Source organism: Aethalodelphis obliquidens, unplaced genomic scaffold (assembly GCF_003676395.1).
Source record: "Aethalodelphis obliquidens isolate GAN/ISIS:26980383/991018 unplaced genomic scaffold, ASM367639v1 scaffold1, whole genome shotgun sequence".
In the NCBI taxonomy this organism is placed as follows: Eukaryota; Metazoa; Chordata; class Mammalia; order Artiodactyla; family Delphinidae; genus Aethalodelphis; species Aethalodelphis obliquidens.
The window spans coordinates 19,019,235-19,043,206 of record NW_020837945.1 but is presented as its reverse complement, the minus strand read 5'-3'; the positions used below and the strand labels follow the sequence as shown (position 1 = coordinate 19,043,206).

General features: G+C 39.0%; 1 protein-coding gene across 6 annotated transcripts; it reads right to left on the bottom strand.

Annotated features, from left to right (window-relative positions):
- Window positions 1-1,034: 1,034 nt before the first annotated feature.
- On the bottom strand, window positions 1,035-23,578 carry MRPL39 (mitochondrial ribosomal protein L39). Of its 6 annotated transcripts, none has more exons than XM_027102092.1 (10): window positions 23,455-23,568; window positions 22,437-22,643; window positions 20,505-20,644; window positions 17,535-17,634; window positions 16,382-16,449; window positions 12,834-12,946; window positions 10,216-10,281; window positions 8,620-8,773; window positions 3,981-4,044; window positions 1,035-1,138 (listed from the first exon to the last, which is right to left on the bottom strand). In XM_027102092.1, exons 1-10 carry the CDS (start codon window positions 23,516-23,518, stop codon window positions 1,131-1,133), a joined length of 984 nt encoding a protein of 327 aa, XP_026957893.1. In that variant the 5' UTR covers window positions 23,519-23,568; the 3' UTR covers window positions 1,035-1,130. The 6 variants fall into 6 exon arrangements, with proteins under 6 accessions (XP_026957893.1, XP_026957887.1, XP_026957861.1 ...); XM_027102086.1 differs by having other exon boundaries at window positions 23,434-23,503; XM_027102060.1 differs by lacking the exon at window positions 23,455-23,568 and adding an exon at window positions 23,294-23,427.
- Between the last annotated feature and the right edge of the window lie 394 nt (window positions 23,579-23,972).

Genomic DNA, 23,972 nt, shown 5'->3' with positions numbered 1-23,972 from the left:
TATATACAAACCAGTTGATCTCTACTCCATACCCCCTACCTCCAAATACAGAAGGACCTGAATCCAGATATTTGCCCACAGGTAAGATACTGGAGGGATCTCATAAAATAAAAGAACAGTCTGGGGAGAACGAGACTAGTCATTATAGAAACCAGTCACCAAGACTGACAATCTCTTCATTCTAGCATTAGAAAATCCCCATCATAACAGCCAGCTTCACCTACTTATCTTGAGAAGCCAAACCTCGTCCATACCACAGAGCCACCACTCAACCTCCCTACAGCCGCATTATCAACTAAAACTAACAACCAACAATCGCTAGATTTGAAAAAAAAAAAAAAAAAAGCCTGAAACATGAAAGACTGAGATAAGCAAAAAATCCAACTCTAGAGGAACGAGATCATTCAGGGACTAGGAAATAGATGAATGAACAAATCAATGACTATAACTCTATTAGTATGTTCAGAAAGATTCACAAATACATACTGTAACTGTTAAACATGAACAAGAGAGTGGTACATAAGAGCACGTCAGTGAAAGCACCTGGGTCCAAATTCCAGCTTTGCTACTTGCCAGTTCTATGCTCCCCAGTTTCCTCATTTACAAAATGGAAACACTGTCTCAACAGGTTGTTGTGAGGATTAAATAAGAGACTCCATGTGAAAAGCTCAGCACGATGGCCAGTATATAGGAAATACTCAGTTACTCAGTAAATAGTCAGTTAATCCATCCACAAACACTTGCCACTTGCCACAATGTTGTTTACTGCATCACTGTTGACAACAGTGAAAAATGGAAACTAGGATGGTCCTATTTATGTTTGTAAAAGATGGCATTTGTATTTGTGCACATATGTTTATACATGTACAAAAAAGGACTGAAAGGAGAAAACAGGCCAAAGTGTTACATTCGGGGAGAGGAGGAGACAGGGTTGTTTCTGTGTAAAATTTTTATTGTGTTATCCTTTAGAAAAAGGAAAAAGTAAACATCAGTATACATCTTAGGGAGAAAAAGACAAAAAGCACACACAAACATTACATAGAAAACTTTTATTTTAATTTACTACACATATCTAAATTTGAGGAAGTTACTAGGCAGATGCACTTTCCTCTGTAGGCTGAGTTTGATCTTCAGGTACCTGTAAAAACATAAATAGCTTTACTTTTCTAATAAACACTTTTAGTTTTACCCTTCACCCACCATTTAAAATCACTGCACAGCCTTTCTCTTATAATGATGCTGTCTTTGTCTTTCTCCTTCAATAGTAATTATTATAGAAAGTTAAGTAGAAAGAGAAGAAAACTTACAAGACCAAGTTCCCAATATAAATTACCAAGTACAACAATTCCATTAAAAATACACTGAGGCATATATCTAGGCTTCTCAAGATGGTCATTTTATTTTTCATCTATAAAATGAAATCATTAGTTTAAGAAAAATATCAGCAGTGCTGCAACAAGGTATTTTAAATCAATCTATCTTGTTGAAAAAAATCAATAATTCTACTTTGAATATAGTATAATACAGGTTTAGTAGAAACAGGTATCTGTATGTTAATATTTCTATTATATGTCACTCAGACATAGCAAACAAACAGAGCTAAACTGTATCCCTCATCACCCCCAAAACCTGCCCTACTTCCTGCATTATCTATTTCAGTGAACGGCTCTATCCAGGTGCCCAAGCCTGGCATGAGAGAATCCACAGTTCTCTTACCTGCATATTTAATCAACAGTCCTATTAGTCCCACCTAAGTAACTCTCACAGCCATTTTCACTGCCCTGCCGGAACTTCAGGATCTCATCATCTACTATGGCTTAAGTCACAGTTATCTTCCATGCTGCCCCCAGAATGAGCTTTTACACAGGAATAGTTTACCAATAGGTCACTTCCTTATTCAAATTCTCCAGTTACCTGTCACTTCCTTATTCAAATTCTCCAGTTACCTCCAATCACCTTCAGGAGGGGAATGCAAATTCCACATCATGGAAGACAAGCCCCTCGTATTCTATTTCCAACAAACTAATCTGGACTCATCACCCACCCTACATGTGACTGTACATCCAGATTCATCTTACATTCACCACACACTCCATTCCTCCACACCTCTTAGGCGAGTAGCTTAAAACCAGCTTAAGAAACATCAATTCCTGGGAAGCTTCCTTAACCAACCCCTCCCAGCTTGGTTTGGGTCCTTCTCTTCTTTATGCCAGAGCCCCACATGTACACCTGAATTGTCTGCTTCTAAGTCTAGTTATCCTGTTCAAGTAACTTCCTTGAGGACAGCAAGAAGATTGTGTTCATTACTATACCCACTGTTGCTGGCACATAACAAACATTCAATAAGTCTGTGTAGTTAAATCAATGAAGCATATGTTTAACCTACTCCCTTTAGACGAGCAAACAAACAGTGGAAGAAGGAAACTGAACCAAAATAAATGTTGCAAAAACAGCTACTCACTGATTTCTACTAGATACTACTCTAGGTTACTGTCTCTACTATTTTTCTACATTTCTTATAGACTCATTTTTTTCTCTAGTTTCTTAATCTGAAATGGACATTGTGACCAACCAAAGAGACAAAGTTACTCTCCCTATTCAAAAACACTTTCTTCTCATGAGAAAAAGAAAATTTATATCACCTTTACACAAAAACATTATAGCTAAGTGCCTAAATAGTGAATTCTATCTGTAAAGTCATTGATAAAGACTAGGTTTACACATCATCATGCAAAATAATCACTAAAAATGTATTGGGTAATCCCCCATATGCCGAGTGCTGTGTTCAAACTCTGGCATTACACATAGTATACAACCAACCCTGAATGGGTTAACACAATGTAAATGTACTAGCAAAAATAATCAGAAAACAATATGAGGAGGGATACAATCAAGCAGAGATTGCAGGGATGGATATTTGTTCAGAGATTACTCTGAGAATGTTACATGGAGAAGGTACGATTTGGACAAGGTCTTGCAGAATGAGTAGGATGTAAACAGACAGGAGGAGGATGGGAAACAGAGTCTAGACATAACTGTCATAAAGAAACAAACTTGAGCGTAAGTTTGAGTTAACAATATGCAATACGTATTTGAAAGTTGCTAAGAGAGATTTTAAACCTTCTCATCATAAAAAAAAAGCTAACTCTCTGAGATCATGGATGTGTTAACTAACCTTATTGTGTTAAACATTTTGCAATACATAGATATAACAAATCATTACACAGTATATCTTAAAATTACACAATGCTGTATGGCAACTGTATTTCAATAAAGCTGGAAAAAAATGAAGTGACAGAAGAAGGTAAACTAAAACAAAGAAACAAGAAAGTAAGTTTGATGTGTACTTGTAAGCTTGACTAGAGTGGAAACTTAGGGTAATGAGGAAGGGTTCATGAGGCCAGGTTACACAGGAGAGCTATCAGATAATGTAAGTAAAAAGTTAACACTTAGTCTCTGAAAGAGTGAACAGGGATGATCGTGGTCAAGAAATATAATCATTCCTATTTGTGAAATCTAGATGCTAGTGACACAGAATAAACGACAGTAGCACAAGTATTCAAATTTGGTTCTTCAGGACATTTGCATATTTAATATGTCAACTGTCGAGGCAGCTTTAACTCATATCTGGCAAATCTTTAAATGTTCATTAAGTTTACCAAAAAATTATCAAGACCTAATTAACACCATTACAACCATTAAGAACTACAACTACTATACAGTAATATTCTTATTTTTCTTCAAGTTCTACAATATCATTCCCATGATACTAACAAATAAAAATGAAAAGAATTGCCAAATAACAACTTTTCTCTTGCCAAAATACTAACAGGGTCAACAACCACAATACCGCTTTAGCTATTTAGACAACTAATTACTTTTTTCTTTCTTTCTCTTTTCTTTTTTCTTTATTATTTTGTTGTTGTGGTAGTAGTGGTTGCTTAATTTCAAGGAAAATTTCTTCATAGAAATGTACTCACCTGTTGTCAAAAACACCATTTTCCGAGACCTTTCCAATAGTTTATTCCATATCGTAAAATGTGCCTTGAGAAGAAAAGATTTACTATGAGTTATATAAAGCACAAAAGTTACAATAGAAGAGGCTGAGTCTTTACATAGGTTTTAAACAAAACAAATACATAAAAAGTTAGGCAGTACTAATGAGGCGAAGTGGTTCCAAAAGTGAGTTCAAGTAGGGAAAAAGGGTACATACTATACAGAGCAGCTGCTTTGTTTAGCATTTAAGAAAAGACTTAAGGACTGAATATGCTATTCTTCCTCTTTGTCCTTCTTAATCATTACCACCGTAGAACACGTTCCTTCTAATGGGAAGCAAAAATCTGTCCCACTTTTCCACCCGTTCTTTTCTTAAATAGCCAATTCCAACATGCTAGTGGTCATTCTTCAAATCACAAGCAAGCACAAGGAAAGGTTCATTAAGAATCAACTGTGACGCAAGAGGGAGGGGATGTGGGGACATATGTGTACGTATAGCTGATTCACTTTGTTATACAGCAGAAACTAACACAACATTGTAAAACAATTATACTCCAATAAAGATGTTAAAAAAAAAAAAAACAACTGTGACATCTCACACTGAAAGAGCAGACCTAGAGGATTTAGTAAATTACCCTAAAGAACAAGTAAAAACTAATGAAGACAACAGTAAAGTTATAGAACCACTTTCCTTAATTCTTAACAATCTTATGTAGCAGAGGATTATCAGAATGCATAAATGAAAAATGCAAGGTGCAAAACGACCACATCAATGTTACTAACTCAGTTGAAGGTGATACTGAGGGACATGGGTGGGTCAGGGACTATTTCAAACTGGATGAGCTGGTAAAATCTGTAATAAAAGGTAAAATTACTAAATATGTATGTGCAAACCTTCTGGAGGAAGAGCAGCATGGTATGTTAAAGGGAAAACCATACCTGGCTCAGGCAGAATGAGCAGCGGGTGGGAGACTTTAAGGTGTGAGTGGAATATAACGGGTAATGGAGAAAGCGGTATGAGATGCAGTCAGAGAGAGAGAGGCAGGAGCCACACAACGTAGGGCTTTGTGAGACAGAGTGAAGGGCTGGCATTTGTTCATGAGAAGCCACTGGAACGTCTGGGGCGGAGGAACTGCATGATCTGATTTGTATATTAAAAGCTTCGTTTGGGCTATTCAGCAGAGAATGTGCTGTAGGGGGCAAGAATGAAAGCAAAGAAGGGGAGTGAAGAGAAAGAGCGACAGGGATGAGGGAAGCAGTAGTGGATGAGCTGCTATGCCGTGGATACATTCGGAATATGTTTTAGGGTTAAGAGTTGAAAGGACTTGCTGGTGGATGGGATGTGGCATGGCTATGAGGGAAACAGAGAATCAAGGATTACCTCAAACAGCCGGCTAGGCGACAGTATCATTCACTGAAATGGAAAAAGCTAGGAAAGGAAGGTGTGTGGAAAAAACATGTAAAGGACACGTATGGTAAAAACTAAAAAATGCTGATGAAAGGGATGAAAGAAGATTTAAATAAATGAAAAGATGTATTGTGCTCATAGATTGGAAGGCTCAATGCAGTAAAGACATCAATTCTCCCCAAACTGATATACAGGTTTAATAAAATTTCTATCAAAATCCCAGCAAAGGAGAACCATTGAAGATGGCGGAAAAGTAAGACGCGGAGATCACCTTCCTCCCCACAAATACATCAGAAATACATCTACATGTGGAACAGCTCCTACAGAACACCTACTGAATGCTGGCAGAAGACCTCAGACTTCCCAAAAGACAAGAAACTCCCCACGTACCGGGGTAGGGCAAAAGAAAAAAGAAAATCACAGCAAGATTTATTGATAGAAAAAAGATTACCCTAAAGTTAAATGGAAAGGCAATGGATCTAGAATAGCTAAAACAATTTTTATAACAAATAATAACATGGGAGGAATTATTCTACCTCATTTTAAGACCTATTAAAGCTATAGTAATCAAGATTGTGTGATATCTGGAAGAGAGACACATAAATCAATGGAACACAATTGAGAACCCAGAAATAGACCCACACATATACGACCACTGATTTTTAACAACAGTACAAAAGCAACTCAACAAAGGAAGGATAGCCTTTTCAACAAATGGTACTGGAGAAATTTGACAAGTATAGGGAAAAAGAAAACAAGGAACCTCAACCTAAATCTCACACCTTATACAAAATTTAACTCAAAATAAACTACAAACTTAAATATAAAACTTTTAGGAAGAACAATAGGGGAGAATCTTTGGGATCTAGGGCTGGGCATTTAATTCTTAGAATTGACACCAAAAGTATGATCCATAAAGGGAAAAACTGATAACCGGACTTCATCAAAATTAAAAACTGCTACCTGTAAAAACCTGTTAAGAGGATGAAAAGACAAGCTACAGACAGAAAGAAAATATTTGCAAACTACATATCTAGCAAAGAACTAGTATCCAGAATATCAAAAAAAAAAAAAAAAAAACTCTCAAAACAACAGTAAAAAAGCAAATAATCCAATTAGAATGTGGGCAAAAGAGAAAAACAGACATTTCATCAAAAAAAGATACAGATGGCAAGTAAGCCCATGAAAAGATGTTCAACATAACTGGCCAGTAGGGAAATGCAAATTAAAATTAAATAAGAAACCACTACAAACCCATCAGAATAGCTAAAATAAAAATTACTGACAACATCAAGTGCTGACAAGGATTAGAAAAACTGATTATTCACACACTGCTGGTGGGAACAGAAACTGGAACTTAGCTTGGTAGTTTCTAAAAAAACTAAACATGCCCCTGCCATATGACCCAGCAATTGCACTCCTGGGCATTTATCCCAAAGAAATGAAAACATTTATTCACAATAACCTACACACCAATGTTTACTGCAGCTTTATTCAGAATAGCTTTATTCAAAGTAGCCAGAAGCAACCCAAATATCCTTTAACAAGTGAACGGCTAAACAAACTGGGGTATATCCACACCAAGGAATACCACTCAGCAATTAAAAGGAACAAACAATTTTTTTTTCTGTTTTTTTTGTTTTGTTTTGTTTTTAATTTATTTATTTATTTTTATTTTTGGCTGCCTTGGGTCTTTGTTGCTGCACATGGGCGTTCTCTAGCTGTGGTGAGCAGGGGCCACTCTTCGTTGCAGTGCGCGTGCTTCTCATTGGGTGGCTTCTCTTGTTGCAGAGCACAGGCTCTAGGTGCACGAGCTTCAGTAGCTGTGGCACTCGGGCTCCGTAGTTGTGGCTCGTGGGATCTAGAGTGCAGGCTCAGTAGTTGTGGCGCATGGGCTTAGTTGCTCCGCGGCATGTGGGATCTTCCCAGACCAGGGATCGAACCTGTGTCCCTTGCACTGGCAGGCGGATTCTTAACCACTGTGCCACCAGGGAAGCCCAACAGGAACAAACTATTGATATATTGATACATGCAACAATTTAGATGAATCTCCAGAGAATTACACTGAGTGAAAAAACCCAATCCCAAAAGATCACAATAGTGAATGATCCCATTCATATGACATTCTTGAAATGACAAAATTATAGAAATGGAGAACAAATGAGAAGTTACCAGAAGCAAGGAGGTGGGGGCGGAGCAGAGGGGAGTGGGGGTGAGTGGCTGTGGCTATCAAAGGCCAACATGAGGGATCCTTGTGAAGGAATTGCTCTGTATCTTCACTGTATCAATGTCCATACTCTGGCTGTGATAGTGTGCTATAGTTTTGCAAGATGTTACCATTGGAAAAACTGGGTAGAGGCACTTGGGATCTCTCTGTATTATTTCTTAGGACTGCATATAAATCTACAATTATCTCAAAATCAGAACTTTAATTAAAAAATAGAAGCATTAGCAAGGGGTGGGAGTAATATGGAAAATGATATGGAATAGATCCTCAAAATAGATTAGGGAGAAGAACGTGCCAAATGTTAAGGCCAAAAGGCACCCCTGAAGGTCCTATCAATATGTGCTCCATTACCCCTCACTGCACCCTCCTCTATACTAATTTGAAGTATTAAAAATACTATCTCGGACTTCCCTGGTGGCGCAGTCGTTAAGAATCCGCCTGCCAATGCAGGAGACACAGGTTCGAGACCTGGTCCAGGAAGGTCCCACATGTCGCGGAGCAACTAAGCCCGTGTGCCACAACTACTGAGCCTGCGCTCTAGAGCCCACGAGCCACAACGACTGAGCCCACCTGCCACAACTACTGAAGTCCGTGCACCTAGAGCCCGTGCTCCACAGCGAGAGAGGCCACCGTAATGAGAAGCCCACACACCGCAACAAAGAGTAGCCTCCGCTCGCCACAACTAGAGAAAGCCCACGCGCAGCAACGAAGACCCAATGCAGGCAAGAATAAATAAATAAATAAATGTATAAAAAAAAGAAAAACTATCTCAATTTGACTTAATTTTTTCAACTAATACTTCTTTTGTAAATTATCTGTTTACATCCTGGGTAAAATTATTTTTAATCATAAACCCAAGTTGACAAAATATTAGTGTTACACAACTTAATGAAAATTAAAATGTATGTCCTTCAAATTGGTATAAAATCAAGACCAGAATCACACCCACACCCAAACTGAATGACCTGAAACTTTAAGCTTTACTTACTCTTAAGTGCACAGGTAAAGAGAGACCCTGGAATCTTCGTACAAGACTCGACTGGGTGGCTTGAAGATTATGAACCGCTGACACTTCGTACTGGAAACAAATACTTGTTCTTGGAATAAGAGGGCCCTCACTCACATCAATGAAGTCACCAAATCTGATTTGATTTAAAAAATAAACAAATAAAACCTCAAAATCAAATCACTTACAATAGTTAAAAAAAAATCTATTCATTCTTTTTGCCACTACATCCCTAATCAAGAACAATCTATGTGGATCAATTCCATCTCTAATAGCCCCCGACACAAGAATCTCAAGTGATGAGACTAAAATTTTAGAAATTAAAATCAATGAATCCGGGCTTCCTTGGTGGCACAGTGGTTGAGAGTCCGCCTGCCGATGCAGGGGACACGGGTTCGTGCCCCGGTCCGGGAAGATCCCACATGCCACAGAACGGCTGGGCCCGTGAGCCATGGCCGCTGAGCCTGCACGTCCGGAGCCTGTGCTCCGCAACGGAAGAGGCCACAACAGTGAGAGGCCCGCGTACTACAAAAAAAAAAAAAAAAAAAAACAATGAATCCTTTTCTTACTTAGCATTAATATAATTTTAAAGATTTTTAAATATTTTTTTAATTAATTAATTATTTGGCTGCTTTGGGTCTCTGTTGCTGCGTACAGGCTTTCTCTAGTTGCGGCGAGCAGGGCTACTCTTCATTGCAGTGAGCGGTTTTCTCACTGCGGTGGCTTCTTCTGTTGTGGAGCACAGGCTCTAGGTGCATGGGCTTCAGTAGTTGTGGCTTGTGGGCTCTAGAGCACAGGCTCAGTAGTTGTGGCACACGGGCTTAGTTGTTCCACGGCATGTGGGATCTTCCTGAACCAGGGCTGGAACCTGTGTCCCCTGCATTGGCAGGCAGATTCTTAACCACTGCACCACCAAGGAAGTCCCTTAAAGATTTTTAAGATCACTGAACACATCATGCTATCAAGTGGATCCAATGTCTAAAACTGATATCCTATCACCTTATAACAACTAACTGCAACAGAGTTTAGAATTTAGCATGTAAGACAGCTTCCTAGAGGAAAAAATTTAAATCTGAGTCAAGAAAACATTAAGTTGAGAAAACAGATACAGGCCGTGAAGCCACTTTTGCATAATGCATTCTTACCTCTCTCATTCCAGCATCAGAAAGCACATTGTGATATAACTTCCTTATATGTAACGTAAGTAGTAACTAATTAGGCAGTATTCATGTTTCTTTCTATATACATATGAATCATGTTCATTTCATAACAATGAGTATTTTGCCCAATTTCAAAATTAACTCTAAAAATTACATTTTCTTACAATGGTTTCCAACTCTTTCAGAAATAGAAATAACAAACAATAAAATGAGGAACAGAAACCACAACTGTTCCTGAAGATGACTTAAAGCTTCCAATTACACCATAGCAAAAAATTGAACAAAGCAGTAAAAAGTAAGGTAATAAGACCAACAAATTAAGGTACAAATCTTTTCCAGTCATACACCAGTCAGGTAACAATAAAACTAAACCTTCCTATAAATTAGCATAGCAGTCAATTTTTATATGTTTACTTACCTGTGTAGCTTGACTATTCTCTCAGGGTTCTGAGATGCCTTCTCTTCTATGAAATCTAATTTGTACCTAAAAAGCAGCAAAGAAACAAATGTTTTAATCCTAAATGTACAAAAAGGTGTTTAAAGCCACTTCCCTTTCTCTTCCTCTTCAGCCGTAATTTTTGCAAGAGGGGTTTACACTTGGAGCCTCCCCTTCCTCACTTCCCATTCACACCTCACTTCCTTCAATCTGGCCACAGCTTCACAACTCCACCAAACTGTTCTCCTTGGTGCCAACCTAATGGACACTCTTTAGTCCTTATTTCCACTGCTCACCTCCACTTCTCAAAGTGTTCTTTTCCACCGGCTTCTGTGGCATTCCCTACTGCTTGTTATTTTAACTCTCTGGTCACCCTTCTCTTTCCCTGCCCTTCAAGGGTTCTGTCCATAAACTCTTTTCACTCTAAGCATCCTCTCTGGGCTAGCTCCTTGATTTGCACAGTTTTAATTACTACTTATGTGTTTATATCTTCTACACCTCTGCTTCCAATCCACATACCTCTTCTGAGCCCCAAACTGTATATCCAAAACACTCCAGACATCCACCAGGGTGTCTACAAGCATCTTACACTCCCAAGTTCTCAAACTGAACAAAAACTTACCCTCTCTTTTCTCACCAAATTTATTTTGGTGAGAATTCCCAAAATAATTATCCCTTATTCCTGAATTCCCTAGTTTAATAAATGACACCACCAACTACCCACAGCTCCAAGTGAAAACCTTCAGAGATTTCCTTGATTCCTGTTTCTCCCACCACATTCCCTCCATCCAATTCATTACCAAGTCACATCAATTCTACTGCCTAAATGTCTCTCAAATCCACTAGGGTCTGTCAGTATAATGAATAGTACAGATGGAACTGCACAGCCCAGGTTCAAATCATGACCTTACCACTTACTATTAAGAGGCTTGCCTATTTACCCCAGAATGCTAAACAAACATTACACATGTGTGGCAAGGTTGGGAAGCGTCAGTTTGTGCAAAAACATCCGCTTACTGCCACACCCCTTCTTCCAGAGCCCTGATGATTACTGAGGGAGCCAATTCCCTTGAATACTTGTTCCTCTTGACCCACTTCTAAGAGAAACTCCTGTCCCCTGGGAGGCAAAACCACTGAAAGTTCCCCCTACAGGAGAAAGGCCCCATCACTGATCCACCTTCAACCTCCAAAATTCTGTCTCCTCAAACTTGCCCCTAGATGATCTCCCACCTCCCTTTACACATTCACCTAAAGTTACCAAAGTCCTACAAGCCTCTCCTAGACTTTGACAGTTGAGTGGGAGGAAAGGGAAATCTCAGTGTAACATGAAATGAAAGTTTAGAGTACGCTGCCCAATATAGTAGCTATGGAGCACGTAAATGTAATTAGTCCTAATTGAAATGTGCCTTAAGTGTGAAATACACACCAGATTCTGAAGACTTAGTATGAAAAAGAGAATTATAAAATATTGTTTTTAATATCAATCACATGTTGAAATGTTTCACATACATTGTTTAAATAAAACTGTTTTATTAAAATTAACTTCACCTTTATTCTGAATTTTTTTTAATATAGCTAACTAATAAATTTAGTTATATAGATGACTCACATTATATTTCTATTGGACAACACAGCCCTAGAATTTTGGTGGGGGAGGTGACTTGATAAATTCTGATAATTTAAGGAATTTTCTTATAGAATTAATGGTAATTTAGTTGTAAAGAATAATTTGTACTCCAGTTCAGTATATTCCTACTGCTTTCTAAGTACACTGGTTCCAAAATATGCTAAATGTTATAAACTAGTCCCATGAGAATCTGTGCCTCATTTTATAAATAGCTAAAGAAATTCCAAACTATTTACCTTTAACAATTTGCAGGCGCACATTTTGGCTTCAGAATCTAGTATCTATATGATTTTTTGCAATGCAGGTATTCCTTTCTAATTAATTCTAATTTTAATTTGTTTAACATTAAATTTTAGTTTATGTTCTCACAATTAGTAGAAGATAAATTGGAAGTTTTCTGAGTGAAAAAGGGAATTGAGAAGGCAGGCAGGATTTAACATGTTGGCGAAGAAAATCTATCAAATGGTTAATTCCCATGCAGAAGACTAAGATCTGTGTGAACGTTTTACTTCAGCTGTTAGCTGCCTCCGAACAGCTGGTATTTTCTGTCTTACCCTTTTCATCTGAAGAGTGGAAAGATGGGAAGGAAAGGTTGCCAAATGCAACAGTTTAAATAAATTTAAGTTTAAATTCAAAATAATACAATTTCTTAACGTAGGCTACCACTTCACAATGGAAGGAAAAAAGGGAAACATATTGCTATGGTGATATAAAGAAAAGGACTAGCCAAAGAAAAAGAGAAGTAAGACAAAGTAAGAAAATTATCAAAGGTGTGGCAGGGGCACTTCTTCTCAGTGAAATAATGAGATGAACAAAAGCAAATAGGCTGGTGCAGAAAAGAGATCCCAGAGCTAAAAAGTAAAAAGTGTGCTACATAAATACATCAAATATGAAAGTTATTAAGAGCCGAATTTTCTTCATTACATACAACTTTGGGAGGTTTAATTTTGTTTAAAAGGAAGCCAACACTTACTTATTGTGTTGAAATATTTCTAACGCCACTTTTGCTTCAACTTCCAGAGTTTCAAATGGAAGATCCTTATAAATTAAAGTACGAGCATCTTTGGTGAAGGAACATAGGTTCTCCTTAAAAATGAAAGTATTAACCTTTTGTAACAATTTACTTAAAAACATTTCCCTATAAGGCAGATAAAACTGTATGCTTAATATTATAAGTCCAACTACAACAAAAAGCAAATTTGCTAGGAAAGAAAGCATTAATTTGCAACAATTAAATACTGGAACCACAAAATGTACAATTAGTAATTTCTCCCAATTCTACAAACTACAAAACTTGTAATTAAATAGCCGCCTGTATTAGAAATATTATGGATAATCCCACAAAGAAATTTTAATAAACATTTCGTTCAAATTATACAGCCCTATAAATGTTTATTAAAATGATGGTGCAACAAGTAGAAATACTAAGAAGTAAATGGTAAGATACAAAAATTTGTTTATACTATGAGTATAAAACTAAGCTTTTTAAATGAAGGCATGAGGAAAAAATTATTATTTATGTGATTCAGAAACTTTCACTAGGAAATGTAATGTCATCGTTGGCCATGTCCAAAATATAGCATAAATCCAATATTAGAAATTTCTGTTTAATGAAAATGTCAATTTCACACAATTAAAATGATTAATAATACACATTAACAATGTTTATGAGTTTAATAAAAACTATAAATAAAAACTATAGTTTTCACACTATAAATCATAACTAATACAGAAAAGATCAAGCACTATTATGCAAATAATTTTTGCAATAAAATTCTTTCCATAAACTTCCTAATAGACTCTTTTGAATGAAATGACTCTTCTCCATTCTTAAATGGACAATTTTCTGTATAACCAATGCACATTCATGGTTTAATATAGCTGTTACTTGACTGTAACTTTCCCCCACTTTCTAAACCCCATGGTGCCTGCAATTAACTAGCACATTTCTTTTTTAAAGTTTTATCTTTAAAAAAAGGAAAAGGAGGCAGCAAGTTTCATACATAATGAGACTTAAATTTTCATCTCCTTAGTTTTTACTTAACTCCCCCAATGAATTAAGAATCTTGACAGACTTGAAAAAAAAAGAAATTATATTGCCACAAGTCCACAGATCATGAAGAAACCATTCCAACCTCTCCCCTCACGCCCCCATCTCTCCCAATATCTCTCTTCCCTCCCTTTCTCTCTCTTTTTTCCTTCCTGTTTCCCTCCTCTCTCTCTCGATATTAAGCAGTAACGGCAGGATTACACAAGAAATAACTGTCAAAGCCAGCATTTAAATCTGGATCTTCCCTGACTCCAAAAATTTTTTTTTCAGGTGTCATTTGTGATTTCCTTTTTTTTTTCCCCCACATCTTTATTGGAGTATAAATGCTTTACAATGGTGTGTTAGTTTCTGCTGTATAACAAAGTGAATCAGCTATACATATACATATATCCCCATATCCCCTCCCTCTTGAGCCTCCCTGCCACCCTCCCTATCCCACCCCTCTAGGTCATCACAAAGCACCGAGCTGATCTCCCTGTGCTATGCGGCTGCTTCCCACTAGCTATCTAGCTTACGTTTGGTAGTGTATATATGTCAGTGCCACTCTCTCACTTCGTCCCAGCTTGCCCTCCCACCCCCAACCTCCCGTGCCCTCAAGTTAGTTCTCTATGTCTGCATCTTTATTCCTGCCCTGCCACTAGGTTCATCAGTACGGCTTTTTAAAATTCCATATATATGCATTAGCATACAGTATTTGTTTTTCTCTTTCTGACTTACTTCACTCTGTATGACAGATTCCAGGTCCATCCACCTCACTACAAATAACTCAATTTTGTTTCTTTTTATGGCTGAGTAATATTCCATTGTATATATGTGCCACATCTTCTTTATCCATTCATCTGTTGATGGACATTTAGGTTGTTTCCATGTCCTGGCTATTTTAAATAGTGCTGCAATGAACATTGTGGTACATGTGTCTTTTTGAATTATGGTTTTCTCAGGGTATATGACCAGTAGTGGGATTGCTGGGTCATATGGTAGTTCTATTTTTACATTTTTAAGGAACCTCCATACTGTTCTCCACAGTAGCTCTATCAATTTACATTCCCACCAACAGTGCAAGAGGGTTTCCTTTTCTCCACATCGTCTCCAGCATTTATTGTTTGTAGATTTTTTGATGATGGCCATTCTGACTGGTGTGAGGTGATACCTCATTGTGGTTTTGATTTGCATTTCTCTAATGATTGGTGATGTTGAGCATCTTTCCATGCATTTGCTGGCTGACTCCAAAATTTTTGCTTTTAGAAACTACAATATTTCACTAAATCCAAGATGCACCACTAAGAAAAAACATTACCAGTTACAATCATAAGATGCTATCTACTGTAAGTCACATTTGCTCTAGAGAATTACACTGAGTGAAAAAAGTCAATCCCAAAAGATTACATACTGAACGATTTCATTTACATAACATTCTTGAAATGACAAAACTATACAAATAGAGAACAGATTAGTGGTTGCCACAGTTTAAGGATGGGGGGGGGGGCGGATGGAGACTAAAGAGAAACATGGGTAATTTTGGCAGTGATAGAAATGTTCCTGGCTGTATCAGTGTCAATATCCTGGTTGTGATATGGTACTATGGTTTTGCAAGATAATACCATTGGGGAAACTGAGTAAAAAGAACATGGAATCTCTATGTATTATTCCTTAAACTCCATGTGTATCTATAATTTTCTTCAACTAAAAACAGTTTAATTTTAAAAAGTTATAGAAACAAACAAAAGACACATTTGTTTTCAGAGATATTAAAATGTGAAAAAAATGTACATAGCGGAATTGATAAAATGGTATGCTACACTGCCTCCCCTCTTCTGATCTCCAGACTTCCAATCTGTAGGACATACAGTTTTGCTTAATTAAGAATTAGGCATTTGTCTGTTCTCCCCAATCATAACTAAGCCTCTAGGCTTGACTTTTGCAAGCCATCAGCATCCTCTACCTACACAGCACCTGATCTAGATTCACTCTGTTAACCAGGCTCCTGCTGCTACCCCAGTTCCAGACCCACAAGGAGCACCCTCCTTATGAAGGCAGACCATTCCAGAAGAGGCTAGTTTGCTGCTACTTCGGTTACCTTTGTCAAAGCCCGATATTTTAATTCACCCCTCCCCCACTCTCAATGTAACCCTTGGTGATAGGAAGATCTCAGGATGCAATAGGCTTAAAACGGCTTAGGGCAGTGGTTTTCAAATTGTGCTCTGAAGATCCAAGGAGGTAAGGCTCCAGGCCCCTCGCCCCCACATCAACCAAGATAGTTAAGCTTCTATATTTTATTCTGGGTACCATGCTGTTGTGAATACCCTCAATCATATACATCTGTCTTAAATACACTAAAAAGCAACAATAAAGATTGACTGATTCTTTTAATATCCTCGACATGCAGTACCATTCAACAATAGTAACACAGGACTCGTTCTAACAAAGAAAGGCACAGACTCTAAAATTAATACTCCAAAGAGTAGACTTACTTTTGTTGGCATCCACTCATCAAGTCTCTTATCCAAAACTACATCATAGCAGAAGGCTCCAGTGATTACTGTAAATCCAACCAAAATAAAAAGCAAAGTCAAATCTGTTAGGGTAGAAAGTTACTAATTTGCAACAAATGAATATTTAGACCATAAAATGAAGCGTCAACAATCTCTCCCAACACTACAAATTATAAAATTGTCACCATTATTCCAGCTGCTTGTCAGAGCTATACCAACTTTCCCCCCACCATAAAACTAACTCACCTTTTTGTTAACCCAACATCACCAGTATTTTTTAACCATTCACATTTTCTTCAGGAATATTACCACCATAGAGATCTCAAATATTAGTTACTAGATATAAAAATTCCTAAAGTGTAAGATATTTAATAAGTAGATGAATAACTAAATGGACATGAAATGTTTAATTTCTTTTTTAATATCTTCTAAATTTCTTCATTTTTTGTTGTTTTGTTTTGCTTAGAATCATTTATCGCCAAATCAAATATTTTTTGGTATATAAACTTCCACCTTTTTAAAAAAAAATACAATTGTGATCCTACTACACATACTGTTGCAAAATCCTAGTTTTAGGAAAACTACAAAGAATGTGAACTGTTCCACCTCCCCAAAATGGTATTCCTCTCCAGTGTCAGGGTCATTTCTGGTGAAATGGTACCACCTAAACACAGTTTTCTACAGAAGTCTATTTATACTCATATCTCCTCCTCACATTCTGTTTGGAAATAAGTACTTAAAATGCTAAGAAATAAATACTGACACAATATAATTACATGAAATTCACATTCAAAAGAAACATTCTCCTCTAATTCTATTATGTTAATAACTGACCGCCAGTAATTAAATAAAATGGATTCTTTTACCATTATAAATAGAAGGTATATATGACAGTAATAGGATGGATTTTGTTACCCATAATAAGTGGAATGTATGTATGATGGTAATTTATATTAGACTAAATTAGAACTGAACTCTATACAACAAAAATATGCACCAAAATATTCAAAGATTACAGAAAGTGTCTGTGTCTATATACACACATATATATATATGTATATATATATGTGTGTATATAGACACACACACACACATATATATGTTTATTTATTTATTTATATGTGTACATCACCTGGAACTTCTGGAGCTCTGACCAAACTGACCACATATTCATCTTTGAATGCCCTCTCTATCACACAGCCCATAATCATGGCACAAGAACGCCAATAAGCCTAGAAAAATAAAATGCACACAAACATAATAAACACAAGATTTACTAACATTTCTTTAATATAAAATTTAGGTTGACTTTTGACTTAGGAACCATTTCTCAAATATCTGTCCATCCTCCACATTTAGCAATGGTTACCATCAGACCATGACATGACCACCACCAAGCAAAACCCACAAAAGAATGAAGCACCAACTTCATGTGGTTAGCAATGTTTGTATAAGATACCAGACACTATAATGTTTATCAACCAATAAATAGTTTTACTATCGGTAGTAATTTTACTTTTAACCCAGTATAAAGTTAACTTGTTAACAAACTTGTGCTAAAGTAAAATAAATATATTAAAATATACCTGTTTATAACATACATAAATATGGAGGGATAACCCAACTTTTTTTTTTCCATCTTTATTGGAATATAATTGCTTTATAATGGAAGTCAACTTTTAAGAATTACTTATAGGCTTCCCTGGTGGCGCAGTGGTTAAGAATCCCTCTGCCAATGCAGGGGACATGGGTTCAAGCCCTGGTCCAGGAAGATCCCACATGCCACGGAGCAACTAAGCCCGTGCGCCACAACTACTGAGCTGGTGCTCTAAAGCCCACGAGCCACAACTACTGAGCCCACGTGCCACAACTACTGAAGCCCGTGTGTCTAGAGCCCGTGCTCCATAACAAGAGAAGCCACCGCAATGAGAAGCCCACGCACTGCAACAAAGAGTAGCCCCCGCTTGCTGCAGCTAGAGAAAGCCCGCACATGGCAACAAAGACCCAATGCAGCCAAAAATAAACAAATAAAAATAAAATAATAGGGCTTCCCCGGTGGCGCAGTGGTTGAGAGTCCGCCTGCCGATGCAGGGGACACGGGTTCGTGCCCCGTTCCGGGAAGATCCCACATGCCGCGGAGCGGCTGGGTTCGTGAGCCATGGCCGCTGAGCCTGCGCGTCCGGAGCCTGTGCTCCGCAATGGGGGAGGCCACAACAGTGAGAGGCCCGCGTACCACAAAAAATAAATAAATAAATAAATAAATAAATAAAATTTAAAAAAAGAATTATTTATGACTCCTATCCTATACCTAACATCACATATCACTTAGGTTATTCATATTTATAACAAAGCAACCTCACTATTAACTGGGCTTCCATCTCACGAGCATTTTGATCCATGGACATGCCCAATATGGGTATCCATGCAATGACCTTCCCAGAGTCATAAAGAGAAATGTAAGTCCTACACCATCTTAAGCTCTGTACTGGCACTACTATAACTAGGCACTTGGCTTTCCTAAGCTCTTCTCCGTATCTGAGGACAAGAGTGGGCTCATTTGGTTGCACGTGGCAGAGACTGCTCCAGAATGTGTTCTACACAACCACACAAATATACTAAAAATAAATGCAAACCCAGGCCTTGAAGGCCAGTAGCAAAATGCACTTCTTCATCTATCTGACTTGACTGTTTTTAATGTCTGGTGAACTCCAGGGTCAATGCCTAGGTGCAAATCCAGGCTCAGCCACTTAGCAAACTGGTAACCTTGGTCAGGCTACAACACCTCTCTTTGCCTCAGTTTATTTATCTGTAGAAAGGAGATAACAGCACCTTTTATGGGAATTTTTTTAAAGAGGATTAAATGAGTTAATACCTGTGAATCACTAAAACAGTGCCTGATATACAATAAATGTTCAATGTTAGCTACTACTATTATCATGTCTACCATTTCCTTCTTTAAGTATTTCATTTCAACAAATATTTATTAAATACCTACTGTATGTAAGTCAAGGACAAGATCTAATAAGGGACATGATCCCTGTCTTCACAGAGCCAAGAATCCAGTACATTCAACAGTTCGTATTACAAGGGAAAATCAAACTACTGTATCTAGAGACACTAGCCGCATGTTGTGAGGCCCGGAAGAAAAGAGGGATTCATTCTGACAAGAAGAAACTGAGAAGGTTCCACAGAGCATATGGCATTTTAATTGAACTATAACAGATAAACAGGGTTTTAATAGGGAGGAAAGAAAATACTCGAAGAGCATCAACAAAAGCAAGGAGGATAACACAACAGAAACCATTAGTGACCAAGTCCTCCAGTGTGGCTGGAGCAAAGACGAAGTGGAAAGATGCCGTGGAAGGTGAAGCTCAAAAGGCAGGCGAGAGTGAGAAAAGTGTCCACGCAGAGCTGGGAAAGTTATATGAACGGTTACCAGGTAGACAAGTTCTTTAGGAATAAGTGACATCATCCTTACATCATTTAATAAAACTCTTGCAGGACTATTAAGGAAGACTTTCAAATTAAAAAAGGGGGGGGGGCTTCCCTGGTGGCGCAGTGGTTGAGAGTCCGCCTGCCGATGCAGGGGACACGGGTTTGTGCCCCGGTCCGGGAAGATCACACATGCCGCGGAGCGGCTAGGCCCCTAAGCCATGGCCGTTGAGCCTGCGCGTCCGGAGCCTGTGCTCCGCAACAGGAGAGGCCACAACAGTGAGGCCCGCGTACCGCAGGAAAAAAAAAAAGGGGGGGGGGGGGGGGGGAGAGTTAAAAAGTTATTGAAATAATCCAGAAAAGATGGTGAAAGACAAGAATGAAATTACTGCAATATACAGGGTGATTAATAAAAGCAAGCTGAACAAAGATATGAATGTCATTTAGTTTTCTCAAACCAAAATACAGAGACATTAATGCCACTGAGGATTTTTGAACTATGAACATGCCTAATCTACCAAGTAAAACCCTGATTATCTAGTACAGTACAACATTTGACCTTGGCCAGATTTGTACATTTCAAACTCCATAGGAAACAGATTTTAATTTAAAAAAAGACCAGAAAAAAAACTGGGGGGAGGGGTACAAAAGAACATAGAGGCAGAAATACCTTATTGACTTCTCCCGGATCATCATCTTTGAAAGTAAGAAATTTAATTTCACATGACTTGGTCAAAGGCTTATACATGTCCCAAGGCTGTCCGTCCACAAGAGCCAGAATGGACTTCCTGCAGTACCACTCACTTAAATCTAGGAATTTAAAACAGATTGAAGATCTAACTCTAACAAAACCCAAGTGAAAACTTACATGTTTAAGCACTACGTTAAGAAATAAAACAACAGAAAGGCAAGATTCTGCAAGCTGTCCTTTTTGGGGAGAAAAAAAAGATTTGTAGCCAATGAAAAAATGATTCCCAACACATCCAATGTATTGCTAATTATTAATGAAATTACCCAAATAAAAATCATTAAGGCTAAGTCTAACTTGAAATTAATCTGTTGATTATTAAGTAATAAAATAGTTTTCCAAGAGCTACCCTTAAATATTCAGAGAGCAGCATCGTGGATATATTGGCTATATGCACACACAACTTAGAAGGGAAAATATATAAATATACATCCCAGTAAGTCTGTTCTAGATGGGTTTGGGGTCTTGCTCCCAAACCATCTTTACTTCCCTAACATGGACTCTTCAAGTTAAATACCATAGTTATCAGTTTTTATTCAATAATTATCAGTATGAATTCACACATAAACCAATCAGCTCTGGTCTGTTATATGACTCCAGAATGCAACTCCAACTCTGATTAGATGTTTTTTGAGTACCCAGCTATTCACAGAAGTGGTCAAACCACAGGTCTAAATAAGTTCCATAAGGCGGGGATCATGCCTATTTCTGCTCACTTGCTAGTATAGCTAGAGACTAGCATCAGGCCTGAAATACACTAGGTACTCAATAAAATTTATTGAATGACTGACGGTATGAGTGACAAGCAAGTCTGAGGGCAGTGGTCATGCTAAGAGTGGTTCAGAGGCTTCATCTCTACATGTGATGTGTGTAAAACTCCTGAGCCTGAGCTTTGTCTTGGCCTCCTCTATATTCCTAATGCCTATCCTACAGCAGAGGTTCAATAAATGCTTGCCAAACAAGTAAGCAATTATAAGTACTAATTCAAGTGCCAAAGTAAAGGAAGATTGAGAGTACACACTCAGCAGGTCAGCTTAAGCTTTTAACTAAAGTTAATTACTTAAATGGAATCATTACTGAGTTTTCCAAAAATCTGAACAATGCAGCCAATCATATATGAGCGAGCATGTAGGTGTACATATCTACTTTTTGTTCTTTTGGAATTTAAACGTTACCAGTTCTATCAAAGCTACTACAAAAGCATTTTGATCGAAAATAACATAGAGGCCTTGTTCCCTTCATTTCCACACCAAATCACACACAGGGCCTTGTTTCCTCCCTTAAGATATGAACACAACAAATATTTTTACCCCAATCACATTCACCCCATGCACTCACACATTTACTACATGTACATGTAAATGTAAACAAAGACACAACACACAGAGGCAAGTGGTGAGCAGATAAAAGACTTAAGTTAGGCTATAAAGAGCAGGAAAGGAAAAGAAGGCCAAAAAAAGCTGATCATCTGAGGCCAGGGCAGTCCCTCCACCCCAAAATCCTTTAATGGGACTCACATGGTGACTGCTCCCATTACACCACAGTGTGTCTAAAAGAGGCAAGCACACTAGTAGCAATGCTTTCAGGTCTGCCTCCTGCAGGAAACAATGACAGCCCTCTAAACTCAGCCAGATTCCAGCAAGTCCCAGGACAACCTATGCGTTACAGCACCAACCTTTCAAGACCCACAGTGCCCTCAACTGCTAAGCCTGCAGTGAACACTCAGTAAGATGCTAGATAAAGGAGAACTTCCGGGAACTTCAGGGAGCAATTACAGCATCTTGTCTCCTCTGTACCGGTTCTTCTCCTGATTTATGCAAAATCTTCAAAATGGTACCCTGATTCGTTACTTACGCATGGCACAGCTATAAGGAGTTGAGATGTTTTTATTCATGACAAAGACAGTGCCAGGGTCAAATTTCCCAACGTGCTTAACTTCAATCTTCTCAGTTCGGGGAGTTAATGATAGCTGCCTGTTTTTCTCTTTGTTAAAGAGATCATTCTGCATTTCTGTCAGTTCGGTCGGTGACAGTTGAGAAGCAGGTGATGTCGCTATAAATCCTGTGCAGAAGTTACAATAAATGTGAATACTGACCAAAAAAATAATATATTGCCCCACCCTGTTCCCCTCCCGTATCACCATCCTCCAACAAGGAAAGAATAGGAGGCAAGGGAACTTTAAACGCTGTTCACCAAAATGAGTTCAGAAGTAATATTTCTAATATTAATATTTAATATTTCTAATATTAATAATTAAAACGCCCACGGAAAAGAACTGCAGCCTGCCCTGATCCGCGCCTTTACTTCAAGTTTGCTCTTTCACCATCAGGTCGCCACTTCCCACCAGTTTCCTAGGTCGTATTCCAATCTGGGCTTTACAATAAGGGGCAAAAAGTAACCAGGAAGTGGAGTCAAAACCAGCCCAGTCATTGGAAACGTGAGCAAAACTGTCGCTTTGAAAAGGTCTTGAGGACAAGAAAGCTCCACGAGACTGCAGGTCCCACGCCAAAACTCTCCATATGTAGAGAGAGAAATGCTAAGCTTATTTTCCAAACCCCAAATCAGAGGATTTGGCAAGGCATGTACGAGTCCAATGTTAAAATAAGGACACGTTTGCACCGGGACGTGGCCTCCCACCCAGGGGCACCCCAAGCTCCTCCCGCGGCCCCGCCCCTGCCCTCCCCGTCCCTCTCGCGTCCCGAGATATGTACCCCAAGGCTGGGAAGGGTGTTGCGGCCAACACAGCAGGGACTCAAAAGACCCTCCTCGGCCCCCAACCCCGCGGGACCCCCCAGGACCCGCCTCGGGCCCAATCTGGGCAGACACCATCCTCTAAGCCTCCCTCCCTGACTCTATGGCCGCTAAAACTCACTCCAGCCGGCCCCGCCGCCGGGGCCGGCCCGCCAGAGCCGCAATCCCCAGACTCCCACGGCCATTGCCTCCGCCGCGGCGCTAGGAACCTCCGCGCGCAAGTCCTTGTCCGTCTTCTTCCCCGGAAACTCCGAGCGCGCACCCCAGGTTCCGTCGGACAGTTTTGTTCCGGGCCGGGCTGTCGGGCGGCATCCGCCACCAGGGGGCGCGCTCGCGCCTCGCTGATAGTCGCTGGAGGTCTGGAGTCCAGAGTCCGACTTGTTCCCGGCACGCGGAGGATGACCCGGAGGTCCTCGGCCCCACGGCGCCCGGTCGGCCACCCGGTGGGCTCTGCAGGGGGACAAGCGTCTCCTTTGGAGCCGCAGAGCCCGACACGCGTCGTCACCCTCCGCCCTCCGCGGGTTCGATTCCCCGCCTGCTGAGCAAAACCCTTGTTTCTCTCAAAGTATGTTTCTGGGGAGAAAAACAGAAAAGCTGACTTCTGTTTACTCTTACTTTCGTGGTCAGCCCGGCCGGCCA

Bases quoted from the DNA above. Each gene is read 5' to 3' on its own strand.
- MRPL39 (XM_027102055.1), bottom strand. From the start codon at position 23,518: ATGGCCGTGGGAGTCTGGGGATTGCGGCTCTGGCGGGCCGGCCCCGGC. The intron at 17,635-20,504 runs GTATTTCTGCCT...TTATTTTTCTAG, and splicing joins ATCCGGGAGAAGTCAATAAG to GCTTATTGGCGTTCTTGTGC. The intron at 16,450-17,534 runs GTGATGTACACA...TTGGATTTACAG, and splicing joins CAGAGCTCCAGAAGTTCCAG to TAATCACTGGAGCCTTCTGC.